The 17,866-nt window shown below is 36.7% G+C and overlaps 1 protein-coding gene across 1 annotated transcript; it reads right to left on the reverse strand.

Annotated features, from left to right (window-relative positions):
• Positions 1-831: 831 nt before the first annotated feature.
• On the reverse strand, positions 832-12,573 carry LOC148215246 (vomeronasal type-2 receptor 26-like). The gene is made up of 6 exons (XM_088144087.1): positions 12,437-12,573; positions 11,136-11,313; positions 8,245-9,102; positions 7,553-7,780; positions 4,908-5,034; positions 832-1,727 (listed from the first exon to the last, which is right to left on the reverse strand). Exons 1-6 carry the CDS (start codon positions 12,496-12,498, stop codon positions 832-834), a joined length of 2,349 nt encoding a protein of 782 aa, XP_088000213.1. The 5' UTR covers positions 12,499-12,573.
• Positions 12,574-17,866: the final 5,293 nt, after the last annotated feature.

Below are 17,866 nucleotides of genomic sequence, written 5' to 3' on the forward strand. Positions count from 1 at the left end.
CATGGGAGTGGGAGCATGTTGTCAAAATCAGGAAGATGACCAATAGAGTGTTGCAAAGCAAACCCCAACACTTTTCTGTGTGCATCAATGCTGCATGCATATTCGCAAAGGACAAAGTTTGCATCACCAAACTCCATCTGCCATCTTGGCTACTTTGACACACACACTGTGGATGAAGCTAAAATCATCATCCACATCTTTTTTATCACTGGGATGATGATGGTAGACAACAATAATGATTCGTTCTTCCTCTATTTTTACACAGATACTATTTACAGTATCATCAGGCTCATTTGTTTCTCTTATTGCTTCATGTTAAAAAAAGTAACGAATTATTTGCCCCTACAATGACCTTGGTGAATGTGAAACTGCCCAAATTGAGCCAAGCCTGAAATACTGTTCATCAATCATGGAACTTGTCTCCAACTCACCCAGTAGAAGAATAATGAAAAGATCCTCAAATCTTATTTACAAAGCTATGCCCTCTAATTTCTGTAACTTTATTGAAATCTCTCATATTTTCAAAATCTGACATGCTTGTACTTTAGTATCTGTTCCTCTTAGTAACAATTGTCCTCAAAGGAACCAGAATTAATGTCACTTGGTAGAATGTTGTAGGCCTTTCCTTGTTATAGACCTCTGCATATGAATTTTCCTCTTGAGTATGTGTCAGACATATCTGAGATGATGATGATGATGATATGCTCAGTTTTATGGTACTGATTCCAGGATCAACAAAGTCCACATGTAATAAGCCCTGCAGTTTGTGTTGGTGTAGGGGAAAAGCTGTAATGCACTGAATCAATGAGCAAATTAATTTCTTATTCACAATTATTTCTTTATTAACTGCCCCTTTGTATTCAGATCTGGTCTCAAAATAATGATATAGCATTTGGGGAAAAAAATGCAGCCCAGTAATCCAGCTGCAGAAGCCAAAATAGAGAAGATCTCCACTGCCACCATATATTTTCCCTTCGTACTCAGATAGGTTGGAACAAATGATACCCAGACACTACAAAAGACCAACATGCTGAAGGTGATGAATTTAGCTTCGTTGAAGCTGTCAGGTAACTTCCTAGCTAGGAAGGCTACTGTAAAGCTGATAGAAGTCAAGAACCCCAGAAAACTAAGAACAGTATAAAACATAGTGGTTGAACCTTCATTACATTGCAGGACAATTTCTTCAGCCATGGAGTGCATGTCAGAATCTGGGAATGGGGGAAACATTGCCAACCACACTACACAAATGGTGAATTGTGCTAGGGAGCAAGATAGGACAATAGTGTTGGCCAGCCTTTTCCCCACCCACTTCCTCATTTTGGAGCCCGGCCTGGTGGCCATGAAAGCAAGAACCACTATGGTTGTTTTCCCCAATATGCAAGAAAGGGCTACAGAGAAGATGATGCCAAAAGCAGTTTGTCGCAGGAGACATTTCACTTGGTCAGGTTGCCCAATGAAGAGCAAAGTGCAAAGGAAGGAGAGCAGGAGAGCAATGAGAAGAATGTAGGTGAGGTTCCTGTTGTTGGCTTTGACTATGGGGGTGTCCTGGTGTCTAATGAAGATTCCCAGCACCAAAGTTGTGATGAAAGAAAAGGCGAGACTAACAGTGGCCAATGTGATTCCAAGTGGCTCATTGTAAGACAAGAACGTTATTTGTTTTGGAATGCAAAGATTTTGAGCCTTGTTTGGATACTGATCTTCTGAACATTGGAAACAATCAACTGCATCTGGAAAAAGAAAACATCATGGTCAATTCCTGAAATAGTAAGGTAGTGGGTCTAAGAGTCAATTAATGGGATTCATTTATTCCTAATTAATTAATGCCTGTTTATATTTAGTGCTGTCAGGAAAAAAACTACGTTAAACATGTGAGGCAGACACACCATAAAACAAGTCACCTCAAAGTTCTAAGTTCTTCTACAGCTTTATTGAAAATTAGTTCAGCAAGAAAGTAAAGTGCCATCAAAACATACAAGGTACTTACTTAGAGACACATTGCAATGTTGACCAGCTTGACCGAGCTGTCGGGAAGACAGTTTGACCAAGTGGCGTCATTTACATGCATGCAATCCTTTTTATCCCTTTAAACCGCAAACCACAATCATGACTCTCAGAACATTCATAATGTTCCCAGAACAAATTTCATAGCACGTTCCGGTGTCCTGTCCCTGTCACTTCTGTTCCCATCAACAAGTTTGCAATTTCCTTCATTTTGCAAGTTCCTCTTATTTCCTGTCATTGCCATACAGGTCACATTTCAGCTAACTTGGCTTTATTAAATGCATTTAAAACTAACATTAAAACATATAGAAGGCTACTAAGAATTTTCCTTTCACAGTGCCATGCTGTAAATGTGCCAAATCTTCTGAAAATTATATACAGTATTGCTTACCATAAGGTAAGGACTCTCCTTATTACAAAATCTAATAATTTGTGTAATAATCTTTTATTATTCAGAACTTTTCTGAAAAAATGAAAAGCAAAAAATGGTTTAGGTTCAGGTGGGGGAGGAAAATGTATATTACATGGTATAGTATTATTTAATGAAATCCAGCTGTTAAATTCAGTAACTAGATTGCAAATCTAACCTGTTGCTCTTTTACACTTACATATATTTCTATTTGAAGAAGATCCCTCATTTAGCAAAAGAAGAAGGTTTTTATCAAGCTGATCTTTTCTTCATTCAATTCTGCATTAATTGGAAGCCATAATCTGGGACAATCTAGAACAACCCAGATTGGACATTTATTTTTGGGTGTTTTGAAATATCCTTCCAATTTTTTATTTGTTCAGCTATATTATTGGTTTGGTCACCACATTAGAAGTCAGCTGTAGGATAGAGATTTAATCAAATCAAGTGAGATACAAAAAGGAACAAGACAAGGTTGCCCCTTCTTCCTACTTCTTGAAATATTGAATAGAGATATGAGAAGGTGAGAGGATTGTAGGCATAAAAATTAGAAAAGAGTCATACAAGTTGAGAGCTTTTGCAGATGACCTGGTTCTGGTTTTGGCAGATCCTTTAAAGGGAACTGAATGAGCAAATTAAAAGAATTTGGGGCATTACCTGGTTTAAAGATTAATAAACAAAAGACAGATATTAACAAAAACATGAAGATGCAAGTTCAAACAGAATTGATGAATAAAACAGTTTCTAAGATTGAGAAGAAGGTAAAATACTTGGGTATTACTATGACAAATATTACTTTGATGTTATTTCAAAATAACTATGTTAAGACATGGAATGGAATTTAAAAAAAATATGTCAAGATAGGAGAAAATATAATTGTAACTGTTGGGGAGAATTTTTGTGATCAAGATGAATGATTTACCTAGAATGTTATTTTTGTTTCAGACAATATCTGTTTTGACAACTGATGTATCACTTCAACAATGGCAGAAGGATATATCAAAATTTGTATGGCAGGGGAAAAAAAAGCCAAAGTTAAATATAAGGTAGTACAAGATGCAAAGGAAAGAAGAGGACTGGGTCTACCAGATTTGAAACTATATTTTGCTGCTTGTTGTTTAGCTTGGAAGAAAGAGTGGGCTCTGTTAAAAAATAGAAGGCTATTTGAGTAAGAAGGACATGATTTGAGATTTGACTGGCATGAATGTTTATAGTATGACAAACGTATGGTTAATGTGGATTTCAAAAATCATGTCAGGCAAGCCATTCTTTTTTAACTAGAGTATGGAATAAATATGAATCTAGGTTGTGCCCAAAAACACTTTTGTGGCTTTCAGCCCAATAAACATTTTAGAGACAAGAAATGATAAGTAAACATCAATGCTTAACTTATCATAATGTACTAGAATTTTCTCAAAGGGATTGTAAAATAAGATCAAGAGAAGATTTGATAACAAAAGGATATGCTTGTCAATGGTTTTCCTATGTTATTAAACCTTATTAGAAAGGTTTAAAGTGGATAAAATATTTTATTGTTTTGAACGATGCAAGACTGAGTTTGAAACAGAACTGTGTACAAATGATAACTATGTTATTGCTAAAATGTATAAACTTTTATTGAAATATGAGACAGAAGAAGAAGTGAAAGAATGTATGATAAAATGGACTTGAAATTTTGGTTATAATATACAAATGGATCAATGAAAAAATATGTGGTTGAAAGGATTGAAATTTACATTATGATAGCCTTAAAGATAATTTTTATAAAATGATGTATCATTGGTATTTGTCACCAGTGATATTGTTTAAAAAGTATAAAAGTAAAGGTATTTTGAATCTGTGCTGGAAATGTGAATAACATGAAGGGACTTTTTATCATGTATGGTAGATGTGTAAAAAAGCCAAAAAAAAAAAAAAAAGATACAAATAAATACATTAATTCACAAGATTTTAAAGACTAATGTACAATTGAAACCAGAGACTTTTCCTTTGGGATTAATGGACAGACAGCTAGGGAAAAAAATGGAACTTTTTTTTTATATATCGCAACTGCAGTGATATTGCTCTATGCTCAAAAGTGAAGTTTGACACTACCCACAAAGGAGGAATGGTTGGTGAAGATGATGGAACTTGAAGAGATGGTTAAACTAATGTCATTGATCAGAGAAAAGAAAATATCTACATTTATGGAAGACTGGAAACCCTTTACAGTAAGAGTTAACTTTTTAATCATATTTATACTTGCTAAAAAGGAAATTGGAAGCTTCTTGTTTCTATTTCTTTTTCTCTTTTATTTCTGCACTTTTGTTTTTTCTTTCTCTTTTTCTTTCTTTTCTTTCTTTATTCTGTATTAGTTTCTGTTATTTTTTATGTTTTCTTTAAAACTTTTAATAAAATTTATATATTAAAAAAAGAAGTCAGTTGTAGGAGGTTTAAATATTAGTATTTTAAATCACAGTTAAGAAGTCTGAATAGTTTTGCACAAAACAACTCTTACCCATCTGGTTTGAAATTTTTCCTTTTGCACACGGAAGGCAATCATAACAGCAAAATGGCCTCCCATCTATTTTCTTCTTACTGTAGCCTGAATGGCAATTGTCATTGCATACAGAAAGAGGTGGAACCTGTCAAGAAGTGAAACCAGGATTTATTAAAAGTGATAAAAGTTATGTTTTACAGCAATTATATTACATGAATGGAAATATTATAGGGAATAAAAGCTAGCATCAAAACTGTAGGTGGGAACCTTAAAAATTGGAGACATGAAGATACCATAATTTGGCTAGGTGAAAGGAAAGATCCAGAAGATCTTGTCCCCTGTGCATAAAATGGCTGGAAATAGAGATGAATGATTTTTTCCCCCTGAATTTCCATTCCTTTCTCTACTTTGGCTACAGCAATGGCCAGGTGTTCTGTCTGGACCATGACTAACATAGTCCTTGATGTGGGATTCTCCCATTTCTTTTTCCTTTGCATCCATGCCCAGAAAGTAAGCACCAATTGCTTTCTTTGGGTGGTCATGACTAGTGGAAAAACAAGCAAACTAGGAGCTACAGTTTTATCATTCTTCCTATCATTTTGGGAATAAAGGGGAACTTGGCAGAATATCCACCCACCCACCCATCCACCCATCCATCCATCCATCCATCCATCCATCCATCCATCCATCCATCCCCAGTATTCATCTCTCTATCCAGCATTTCACTATTGCTCTGCTGATTCATTTTTTTAAACAAGCATCATTTCACCATTCCACCACCTACTCCATAACAAAAAAGCAATCAGGCAGCCCAGAATCCCTGTATGAAAGACCATGGAAGAAAGAAAGCAGAGCCTGAGGATGATGTGTGGGGATCCTTGCCAGAGTAGACCAATATTTATATGAAATACAGCAGATGGGGGAAACATTGCTTTTGATGTAGGGAAAGAAAACGTAACTAGAAACAGCCTTCCAACCACCCTAGGGACAGGCTAAGGATAATCTTATTAATTCCTGTGCACCCAAAATGGTGGTTGGCCCATCCTGTTGCTGGAGCAAGGAAGAAGGGTGGTTCAGCCCTCAATAGGAAAGTAAAAGAGAAAATGAAAAATCTGGGTTAAAACCTAAGGGAAAAAAGGTAACATCTATCTGCATGCTTGTATGCACATTAGACAGAGAGCAAGAAGAGAAAGGCTGCTGATAAGTTTGTTTACCAGGACTCAAGAGCAGGTAAAGTAGGCAGGACACACGTAGAAGAGATTAACCTTAGGAAAGAAACCAAGGACAACTTTAACAAGAAGATGAATGAGGTGGATATTTCAGTGCCAACTACAATAAGCCAGTTAAAGGGATGGTGTTGCCAGCTGTAATGCATGGCTTGGAAATGTGGACATTGAGGATGAGCAAGAAAGAAAAAGTAGATAGCTGCAAATGATACATATCCAGACTATTACCAAGAACACCATAGAATGCAAGAAGAACTAATTAATCATTCCTGGATCAAATAGAGGCTGACTGCTCTCCAGATACAATGCTTAGCAAATGGAAACCCCAAAATCTGGACATGCAGGTCAAGGAAAGGGAGGACTAAGGGAAAAAAATACTATATTTGACAAGGTTGAAGGAGAATAGGAAGACAGTGCATTAGCTGAAAGGATGGGATCAAAACAATTGCTTGAATATCTGGGAAAGAGTGATGTGTTATTATGTCAAGATGGTGAGCATTTATCCATATAGTTACTAGGAGGAGAACCCAACTCAGAGGCACCTAATAACCATCAACTAGAATATGTCCTCAAGAAAAGAGATGCCAGCTTGGTTCATACTGCATTTTTCATGAGTTTTTTCAACAACACTAACATTCTGCAAAAGTTATCCTCTTTTTAAACTTCAAAGGCTACTTCAAATAGCATACAATCCAGCTTAAGTAAAATTAGTGTTACACTTGGAAACTAAACCATGGATTTTTCAAATACCCTCTCTTTATTATGGAAATCTCCCAGCACATACAGTAGGCATTTAAATTTCAGTACTGTCACTGCTAAAACTTTGTAAATTATAATATATCTAGCTTTAATTATTTTAATACACTTTCAATTTTTTTTTTAAGTAGGCAACCTTGAAATACCAGCAGGAATAGACTCTAGGTATTGGTCTATATATTCCTCCTAAAAGCCATACAGATTTGATGAGGAGATATAAGTCAATTATTTTAACCCTAATTATTTTTGTTGTTGTTGTTCAGTCGTTAAGTCGTGTCCGACTTTTTGTGACCCCATGAACCATATCGCGCCAGGCCTTCCTGTCCTTCATTGCCTCCCTGAGTTTGCTCAGTTTCATGCTCATTGCTTCAGTGATGCTATCTAACCATCACATCCTCTGCCGTCCTCTTCTTTTGCCTTCAATCTTTCCTAGCATCAGGGTCTTTTCCAAAGAGTCCTCTCTTCGCATTAGGTGACCAAAGTATGTAAGCTTGAGCTTCATTATCAAGACCCTGACTATACAGAGGTTTAGGTCTTTGTATTTCAAAATCTCTGGTCATTATTTCTTCATCTTTGCAAGTTTAAGCCTGACAACTTGAAGGACAGAACCTGTTCAAATCTATCATTCTGAAAACAAGAAGGGAATGAATGTTCATAGTTTGAAATCTGAGCAGGAAATACCTGGTTAAACATGGTGGGCCAGATGATGTCCTGTGCAGAAATGGTGAATAGCTTATCTGGAGAAGCTATTGGGTCTATCTTTCCAACTTTAACTTTAACAAAGGTCTCATTTGGGAAAGTGACCCAGTTGATAATATCAAATCCAATCTCTAAGTCCCCATTTTCATTAAAGGAAATTTTATCTCCTGCAGTGTTATTAAATGAGATGGTTCTCAAATAGCGATGGAGCTAAACAGAAGCAAAGGAAGACAATTAATGAGGAAGGAAGGAAGGAAGGAAGGAAGGAAGGAAGGAAGGAAGGAAGGAAGGAAGGAAGGAAGGAAGGAAGGAAGGAAGGAAGGAAGGGGTATTAGGTTAGGGGTCTTCCATTTAATATTACTGGGCACATTAATAGAATTAATGTTCCTCAACCCCTCATCTATGTTTCTTCTCTGCCACAGACACTTTGAACCTCTGCCAAGCACAGAGCTGCTGCTTCATCTTAATCCTTTCCTCCATACTGTTGTAGCAATGTTGTAGCAATATATCTACAATTAGAAAGGTTTCTCTAAGTCCTGAAACTATGAGGAAAATGGAGTGTCAAATGACTTAAAGTCATCACTCCTGTGTTTTCATTGGTCATACCCAGAATACTACAGCTCATTGCATTAGAGATAAGGGCAATGGGAAATGTTCATTCATTCTATGATTACCTGCCATGCTTTTTGATTCAAAAATGTTGGTCTCCCAACCTCTACCCTTGCTCTGGGTTTGGACTTGGGGGAAAGCATGGCTTGTAAAGCATGTGCCACAGCATAGACTGCATTATAGATGCTGTAACTCTGCCCAGTCATGGTGGTGTCAAAGACAGACATAGGAAGGTTCTCAAGCTTCTCTTCTCCAGTGCACAGCATTCCAGTGTCTTCATTTAACTTCTCTTTCAGAAAAGAACATTCAAAAACCTGCTCCCAAAACACTTTCATTAAATGATCTTCCTCTTCTGAAGTTGGGTTTCTCATCTGAAGGAATTTATTGAATCCAGAGATCTCCTTGGAAGAAACTGCAAAATTTATAACACCATGGAAGGAGTCCATACTCAGCATTCTTTGAGAGGGAAGTGATGTAAACTCCATCTGTGCTGGCATAATCCAAACTTTATCTTTTCTCTTGATTGGCATCTCTTCAAATTCTGTAAAATAGGGCAGCATTCTAAAAATGACACTGACCTGGTTTTCACAGTATAGGATAATAACATTGGCAGTGCTCTTCATGATAATCATGTACACTTTACGAAGTTCTTTAAATACACTTTCCAAATTATTAGAAAATGTTTCCTTGGCCATCTCTTCCATGAAGTCAAAGCAGATACCTTTCTGGGAAAACACAGTAACAGCATTTATGAACCTCTCTCCACTCTCATTATGTTGGAAAATCAGCCCAATCCATGTCCACCTTAAATACAAAAGCAACTGGAGAATACCTATAGTCTGTTGGTCAACATTTGGGAAAAAACGATGAAAGAAAACAGCTTGTATCTTGTCATCGATCATTGGGGAAGATCCATATATGAGCTAAATACAGAAAAAGAGAGAGAGAGAGAGAGTGAACATGGTTTTCCAAAATGAAATATTATTTTTGAAAATTTTGTTCTTAATTTATGGTCTCAACTGCAAACCTTAACAAGTATCTAATCATGTTCAGAAAGGACTGATGTCCAGAATTTCATTCAATAGCTGTAATAGTAGTATAAGTACCAAGCCAGAGACCTCAGAAATACATTAATTCAGGAAATGTTATACTGAAAATGGACCCCATATTTTAAGGGCTAAAGGTGCTTGGTCCTGATTAAGGAAGCAAACCCACCCCAGCATTTATCTAGTCTTCTCTTTATAGGAAAGAGCAGAGAAATGGAAGAAATGAAGTCATGGTGGGACGCAGATGAGATAGGATGAGCAATGCAGGAACACTGTCTGGTGTTCAATATGCACCCTGCCCCCTCCTCCAGTTTTGCTTAGTTCCCATCTCATAATCTTTATGCATACTGATCATGCAAATACGGATATAAATTGCAATCCAACAAGTACTGGAAGGGCACAGTGAATGAATTTCCCCCTTTTCATTTAAATTATTTCACATTTTGGCGATGTATCTGCCTCTTCCTTTCCATACTATCCTATCTGAATTTCAGGAGCAAGTATACTCCAAATCAAATTCTTTCCCTCCCCACTTTCAAAGAGGAGGAGAAAATATGCAGCCCCCAGCAACAAACTTTGTGTGACCTGAAATGCAACTGTTGCTAAATCTTTGGATCACTTTTCTCATTTCCAGAACTTGGGAGAGGCTAAAAGGCTGTCTTATGCTTTAAAGAGACTAATTTCAGGCATCAAATGGCCCACAGCGCTACCACATTCAATGTGCCATGGAAATGCTGATACCACATTCTAGCTGATGGAATTGGCCATGTCCACTTAGGATTTATTAACCCATTGCTTCCTCTGATTTCAGGAGGGGAAGGAGAAGGAGAAATATTTGAAATACCACAATACTCTGATTGTATTTATCAAATATTAACAAACATTAGCAAGAATATGTAATAAGCAACGTAGTAAGTCCGCCGGCTGTTTATCTTTCAGTTCTGCTCTTTTTCCCAGCTACCCTCATGCTTTTCACAGCCCAGTAAAACAGCTGTGTTTGGATGTGGTGTAAGGGAATTACTGAAAACTCATCCACAGAGCATTTCATTTAACTTTCTACGCAGTTCTCTTTCTTATCCCTTCAATTTTTTATTGTTTGAAATACTATGGAACATTCATGGAGAGGATGGATAGAAGGAAGGAAGGAAGGAAGGAAGGAAGGAAGGAAGGAAGGAAGGAAGGAAGGAAGGAAGGAAGGAAGGAAGGAAGGAAGGACATTCTGCAATATAAAGTTCAAGATAACTATTCCCAAATAATAATAAGTTGAATTGCTTAATTAGGTCCGTGAATCCTTAATATTATTATTAGAACATGGTGAGAAAATGTATTGATGAAAACGTATTGACAGTTTTATAATTGTCTTTAGAAATAAGTCAAGGAATCATGGTATTTTGATTGGTTTGGATTCAGATTGAGGCATAAATCAAGTACAGTACCTAAAAATACCCATGTCATCTGGCCCCTACATACTTAGTTCATCTCTGATTGGATTGCCACTTTATTTCCAAATCACAAAATTTAATGTAAAAGAAGGATTTCTTGTTGAGTACTTGTTCTTTTGTAAACATAACTTTGTAAATGTAATGGGGGAGGGGTAAGTGGTTTCAGACTTGCAAGATTCTGTTACTGTGACCTTACAATAAAAGTAGTATTAGTATTCATGATTTTGGTTTCCTGGTCTGGACTACCGCGAAGGGTTGAGACCACAAATCTTGGAAGCCTAAAAGCAGTCCCCCCCCTCCCCTTGCCGTTAGTTTCCTGAGAACTAGGGAGGGTCAATTCTGAGATGCTTTCTAAAATTTCATTTCTGGTTTGGGATCAGATCTTTGTTGTCTACGCTGCGGCTCTTCCTCCTGTCTCTCAAGGTTATTCTCACAACCCATTAGACTTATTTCAAGAGTAAATTTTACCTGAGGCATCTTGTAGACATTCAAAATGTTTGCCATGAAGGGACAGATGTGAGAGTTAGGTCCTGCAATAACAGAGACTGCCCAGTCCTTGGCATCACACTTATAATTGGGGATGAATCTATCCCGTGTTGAGAGAAGCTCCAGTGAAGCCAAGTAGGTCCATCTTGCCATGAAATAACTATTAGAGATGTGAAGACCCAGAGTCATGTTGGATAAGATGTGATGGTTTTCACTGATCTCCTTTACAGCAAAAACTAAGGCCAGGATATGTTGGTAGTTCTGCAGGAAAAACCTGCAATGAGAGATATATTCCAAATTATATTCCTTCTCTTAAAGAATGTGACACTGAATCATATGAGTAATGTGTAAATTCCATGACCACCAAATGTACAATATTCCCATGGAATAGAATGAAATCTGATGAGATACTTGTATAGTTATTGAAATATTCTGCAAAGATATTTCGGAGTGTGCTAAAACATTATTTTTGATGAAAGGGAAAATGTCTTGGGTAAAACATGAAAAAATATCTTTTTCAGTTGATCTAGGCTGGCTCATCCTTCCTTCTGATCATTATAAACAGTTTTCCATAGGAAACAGAGGAATTGCTTGTAGGAACATTAATAATAATACTATCATCTACCTGTAATTCTTAGACCTACTTCTAGCCATGTATCTTTAGCTCTTCCCTTTGGATGTTGTTTTTTTTTGGGGGGGGGGGAGAATGTGTTTTGAAGCATGCTTGAGGGAAAATGATGTATGTCACTCTTTTTCTGGGATCATGATAGATCTTCAGAGAGCTTCCTTATCCTAGGAAAAGTTGTGGCTCTTTCATTAGGTCATACAGGCCCTACATTTTCACTCCATGGATGCTGAAGCAGCTGTTTAGAAACAAATTCAAAGGGTGACACGGCACCATTATTCCCTAATATTCAGAAACCATTAAATGTTGATGTTGAAGTTAGCTACAAACAGTGATTTGATGGTAGAGCATTGATTCATTCCATAGTAAGTAAATGAGAAAAGCTGAATACGGAAATTGAATAAAAACACTGGGGAGAGATTTGTCATAATTGTGTGTGCGTGTGTTTATGGTATGTGTGTTTATTATTTATTTGCCAGATAAGAAATATCAATGGGAATCAATCTATATTAGCTTAAGAATGAAGGAACTAACCAGCAAGAACAGGAGAAATAATTTGTGCTGCAAGTAATGATAGTCATTAACTCAGTCCAGGCATCATGTTAGAGAAAGATGCCTAGTTTGAGATGTGCTACAGTTAAGAAGAGAAAGTCTTTACATGAGCTCATCAACCAGTTCTTCAGATGGATGTCTTGTGAAACCCACTGGATCAGATATCATGTAGAACTGAGATAGTATACCAGCGAGTATGAAATCCCCTGACAGAAAATACTTGTGCTTAATAAGGTGAGGTTTCCCAACAGCACATCCTGTAGTAGCAGGAATAAGGCATGTAACCCCTGGAAGCAACACTGCCATCATTGCCATGAAAAATAACATCTTCTTTGAGAAAACATACATCACCACATATGAACCAGTTCGGTCTGCAACAATGACACCTAAGAAAAAACTCACACTAATTAGAATAGCCTTCATATATATTCTTTCTCAAAGAGCAGATGGCTACATCTCTAGCTCTCTGGTCCCACATTTATAGCACCTTTCAGTCTTGAGCTGTTCTGTTGCATTGTCCCTTGGAATTCCTCAAGGATTTGAGAAGAAGCTACGTTACAATTACAGAGGAAACCAATGGACATTCAGTGAAACTCCTTGGAGACTTTGAGTAGAAATAGAATGATGATGTTTATGGGCTAGGAAGAAAAGGGCTCATAACTGAAAACAGTATAGGAGCTAGAGGGGGGGGGGGGGAAGAGAAAGAAAATTCCAATGAACAAATGCCAAACAAGAAACATTTTGGTAGTTCAGTAGCTGTAAAGATGGAATTCTCTGGAACAATAGAACTACCCAACTTACACCGGCTAGATTCTAGGAAGTACTTTAAAAGCCAAAGAGAAGTGGATCCATCATGTTATATGCTTCCACCCCCCTTTATTTATTGTTTGGAGAGCTCTTTAAGCACTTCAGTTATTACCTCATGACATTTCCTTTTAACCTTCCTAATGGGAGCAGGTCTGTAAGCTGCTCAGAGTCCTTTGGGATGAGAGCAGAATGTAATGCCTAGTAAATAAGCAAATAATAAAGGAATGTCATTGGAGACAAGTTTTGAATTGGGCTACATTTACAAAGTGAATAAATTTCAGAACAGAAGTTTCTAAAATCTGGTAGAGCCATAGTTTACTCCTTTGACCTCATGGGCAAATAAATAAAAGCTTGTGAAAACATCCAAATATCAAAATAACTCTTGGGAATTAATTGACTTGTAAAATGTTTTCCCTCCCTCCCTCCCTCCCTCCCTTGCTTGCTTCTTCCTTCTTCCTTCTTTCTTCTTTCTTTCTCCAATACAATGAAAAGAGGCTGTTGGCAGTTTTCAGTATATTTCAATATAATGTTTACTTTTAGAAACTTCAATGTTTTAACTTTATTTAATGAACTATATATTTCATGATCCTCCATTACCTTCTCATGTAAAAATGTAAACTGCATTGGTAATTTACCATGGCACTAAATATTGTGCTTTATGATACTATATCCTTGAAATATGGCAGGTATTTAATTGCTTGCCGCCTATGTCTACCATAAACAGAGTGGAAGAGGATATCTTAGACCAGTATCTGCACTTGAGTGGAGAAGCCAGAGATATTCCCCATGACTGTTTTTGAAATGCACATGACAAATCATACTTACAGTGTCCACAATGCACATGCATTGCATGCTCTGTACTGTTCATTAGTTGGATGAAGTAGAAACATCTTAATAAAGAATAACAGAAGGTAATCTCCTAAGAAGACAGCTTCCTCTTTCTCATTTTCTCCTCTTCCTCCTTCTAGATGGGAGTTCCTGGCAATGTTGTAGTAGTGCTCTGTCATTACTTCTCCTGGGATTTTTTTTTCAACTTTCCAGTTCTAGATTATGCCTTGGAATTCAGCATTCCATATAAACATCCCCTTTGTGTAATAACTGCTGCTGCTGCTGTTCCTCCACCTCCTCCTCCTCCTCCTCCTCCTCCTCCTCCTCCTCCTTCTTTTTTGTCAGCTACTAAAATAGGTTATGTGGATGTCAAACTGTTCAATTTTGGCCAAATCTGATCCTACCTTCTCTAACTCATCCAATGCAGCAAGTTTCCTGAATTTCATAAACCTGGAATGCATACTTACTGAGAAGATAATAATGCCAAAAAACTTTAAATTCTTTCAAAGGTATGCCTTTCAAGATCAATAAGACACAGTGAGATTAATGCTTCATTTGAACACGTGTTTGTATGGTGGCCTATAATGGTTCCTTAGATGTATTAACTCAACTGAGAGACAAGATTTAGTATTTTCAGATGGTCATATTATTTTTGAACAATATTTCCACTACACTGAACTGGACATCTGGACAAGAGACTTATTCTTCTACATTGGAAGGATAAACATATTGATGTACATTAGCTATGTATGATTATAATGAAATATGGTTACCATTATTGCAATATTTATGCAGAAGTACACACATAGATATATCTATGAATATATCCCTTGAATTTTTGTTTAATATAGCCTTCTTTCATATTCCTTTTTAAAATAAGTTGTGTATTATTTTTCCTATTGGATTGTGTTTATTTATAAAGAGCAAAATGATGATGATGATGATGATGATGACATTTTCATTCACAGCCTTGATGTTTCTAATTTTTCCAGAAAGCTTCAAATAAATAAAAATGAATAAATATCTCCTCATTGAGAAATCACCTTTTCCTTCTGTCCTTTAATGAGAAATTTGGTTTTCTAGGAAATTAGTTGCCCAACTGCTTTATCTGTAAAATATTATTTAGACACATTCCTTATACTGTGTTTCTCATTCAGTTTTTCAGGAAAACCCGAGAACAGCTATTCCTCCAGTAGACTAAAGCTAGCACTACAAGAATGTATCATTTACAGAGCCATAATTCATTTTTCTCTCCTTATTAGTTGTTCCTTTTTGTTCAAGTCTGGCCTTAGCGCAATAACATAGCATTTGGGGGAAAAGATGCAGCCCAGTAATCCAGCTGCAGAAGCCAAAATAGAGAAGATCTCCACAGCAACTGTGTATTTGCCCTTGGTGCTTAGGTAGGCAGGAACAAATGACACCCAGACACTGCAAAAGACCAACATGCTGAAGGTGATGAATTTAGCTTCATTGAAGCTGTCAGGTAACTTCCTAGCTAGGAAGGCTACTGTAAAGCTGATAGAAGTCAAGAACCCCAGAAAACTAAGAACAGTATAAAACATAGTGGTTGAACCTTCATTACATTGCAGGACAATTTCTTCAGCCATGGAGAGCATGTCAGAATCTGGGAATGGGGGAAACATTGCTAACCACACTACACAAAAGGTGAATTGTGCTAGGGAGCAAGATAGGACAATAGTGTTGGCCAGCCTTTTCCCCACCCACTTCCTCATTTTGGAGCCCGGCCTGGTGGCCATGAAAGCAAGAACCACTATGGTCGTTTTCCCCAATATGCAAGAAATGGCTACAGAGAAGATGATGCCAAAAGCAGTTTGTCTCAAGAGACATTTCACTTGGTCAGGTTGGCCAATAAAGAGCAAAGTGCAAAGGAACGAGAGCAAGAGGGCAATGAGAAGAATGTAGGTGAAGTTCCTGTTGTTGGCTTTGACTATGGGGGTGTCCCGCTGTTTAATGAAGATTCCCAGCACCAAAGTTGTGATGAAAGAAAAGAAGAGACTGACAGTGGCCAAGGTGATTCCCAGTGGCTCACTGTAAGACAAGAATATTATTTGTTTTAGAATGCAAAGATTTTGTGCCTTGTTTGGATACTGATCTTCTGAACATTGGAAGCAATCAACTGCATCTGGAAAAAGAAAACATCATGGTCAATTCCTGAAATACTAAGGTAGTGGGTCCAGGAGTCAGTTAATGGGATTCATTTATTCCTAATTAAGTAATCCCTGTTTATATTTAGTGCCATGCTGTAAGTATGCCAAAACATCTGAGAGTTAGATATTGCTTTGTAGTAAGGACTCTCCTTATTACAAAATCTAATAATGATTTGTGTAATAATCTTTTATTATTCAGAACTTTCATGAAAAAATGAAAAGCAAAAATGGTTTTGGTTTAGATGGAGAAGGAAAATGTATATTACATGGTATACTATTATTTAATGGAATCAACTTCTTACATTCAGCAATTAGATTCAAATTCTATCCTGTTCCTCTTTTACAGTTATATATATTTCTATTTGAGGAAGATCCCTCATTTAGCAAAAGAAAAAGGGTTTTATTAAGCTGATCTTTTCTTTATTCAGTTTTGATTAATCAGAATCCATCATCTGGAACAGTGTAGAAGAACCCAGATTGGACGTTTATTTTTGGATGTTCTGAAATATCCCTTCATTTTTAATATTTATACAACATTAACATTGGTTCAGTCACCACATGATCAGCTGTAGGATGGAGATTTAGCCAAACCATGTGAGATACAAAAAGGAAAAAAGACAAGGTTGCCCACTGTCCCCTCTTCTGTTTATTTTACTTCTTGAAATATTGAATAGAGATGTAAGACAAGATGAGAGGATTGTGGGTGTAAAAATTTAAAAAGGGCCATAAAAGCTGAGAGCTTTTGCAGATGATTTGATTTTGATTTTGGCAGATCCTTTAAAGGGAACTGAACTATTAATGAGCAAATTAAAAGAATTTGGGGCCTTAGCAGGTTTCAAGGTTAACGAATAGATGACAAAAATGTTAACAATAAACATGAAGATACAAGATCAAACAGTATTGATGAAGACAACGTTTCCTAAGATTGAGAAGAAGGTAAAATACTTGGGTATTACTATGAGAAATATGAATTTTATGTTATTTCAAAATAACTATGTTAAGAAATGGAACGAAGTTAAAAAAGATATGTCAAGATGGGACAAAATACAACTGTTGGGGAGAATTTCTGTGATTAAGATGTTTTACCTAGAATTTTATTGTTGTTTCAGACAATACCTGTTTTGACAACTGATGTGCCATTTCAACAATGGGAGAAGGATATATCTAAATTTGTATGGTGGGGGAAAAAACCCAAAGTTAAGTATAAGGTAGTACAAGATGCAAAGAAAGAGGAGGACTGGGTCTATCAGATTTGAAACTATATTTTGCTGCCTGTTGTTTAGCTTGGATGAAAGAGTTGGGTGTTGGTAAGAAATAGAAGGCTATTGGAGTCAGAAGGACATGATCTGAGATTTGGGTGGCATGGATATTTATGGTATGGCAAAGCTAAATTTAATGGGGATTTCAAAAATTGTACATGTCAGGCAGACCATTCTTAGAGTATGGAATAAAGATAGATTTAGGTTATGCCTAAAAACACGTTTGTGGCTTTCAACCTAAGAAGCATTTTATAGACAAGAAATGATAAGTAAACATACATGGTTAACTTATTGTGATGTACTAGAATTTTCTCAAGGGGATTGTAAAACAAAATCAAGAGAAGAATTAGTAGCAGAAAGATATACATACATATAAATGGTTTTCCTAAGTACAATTATCAGAAAGGTTTAAAGTAGAGTCCTTGATGTTCTCTGAGCTTGGTTGTTTTCTTGCAAATATTTTGTTACCTGACT

This window comes from Python bivittatus, unplaced genomic scaffold (genome assembly GCF_059951505.1).
Source record: "Python bivittatus isolate LINGU-HERP-01145 unplaced genomic scaffold, Pbiv_v1 ctg000430_np1212, whole genome shotgun sequence".
NCBI classification, from domain to species: domain Eukaryota; kingdom Metazoa; phylum Chordata; class Lepidosauria; order Squamata; family Pythonidae; genus Python; species Python bivittatus.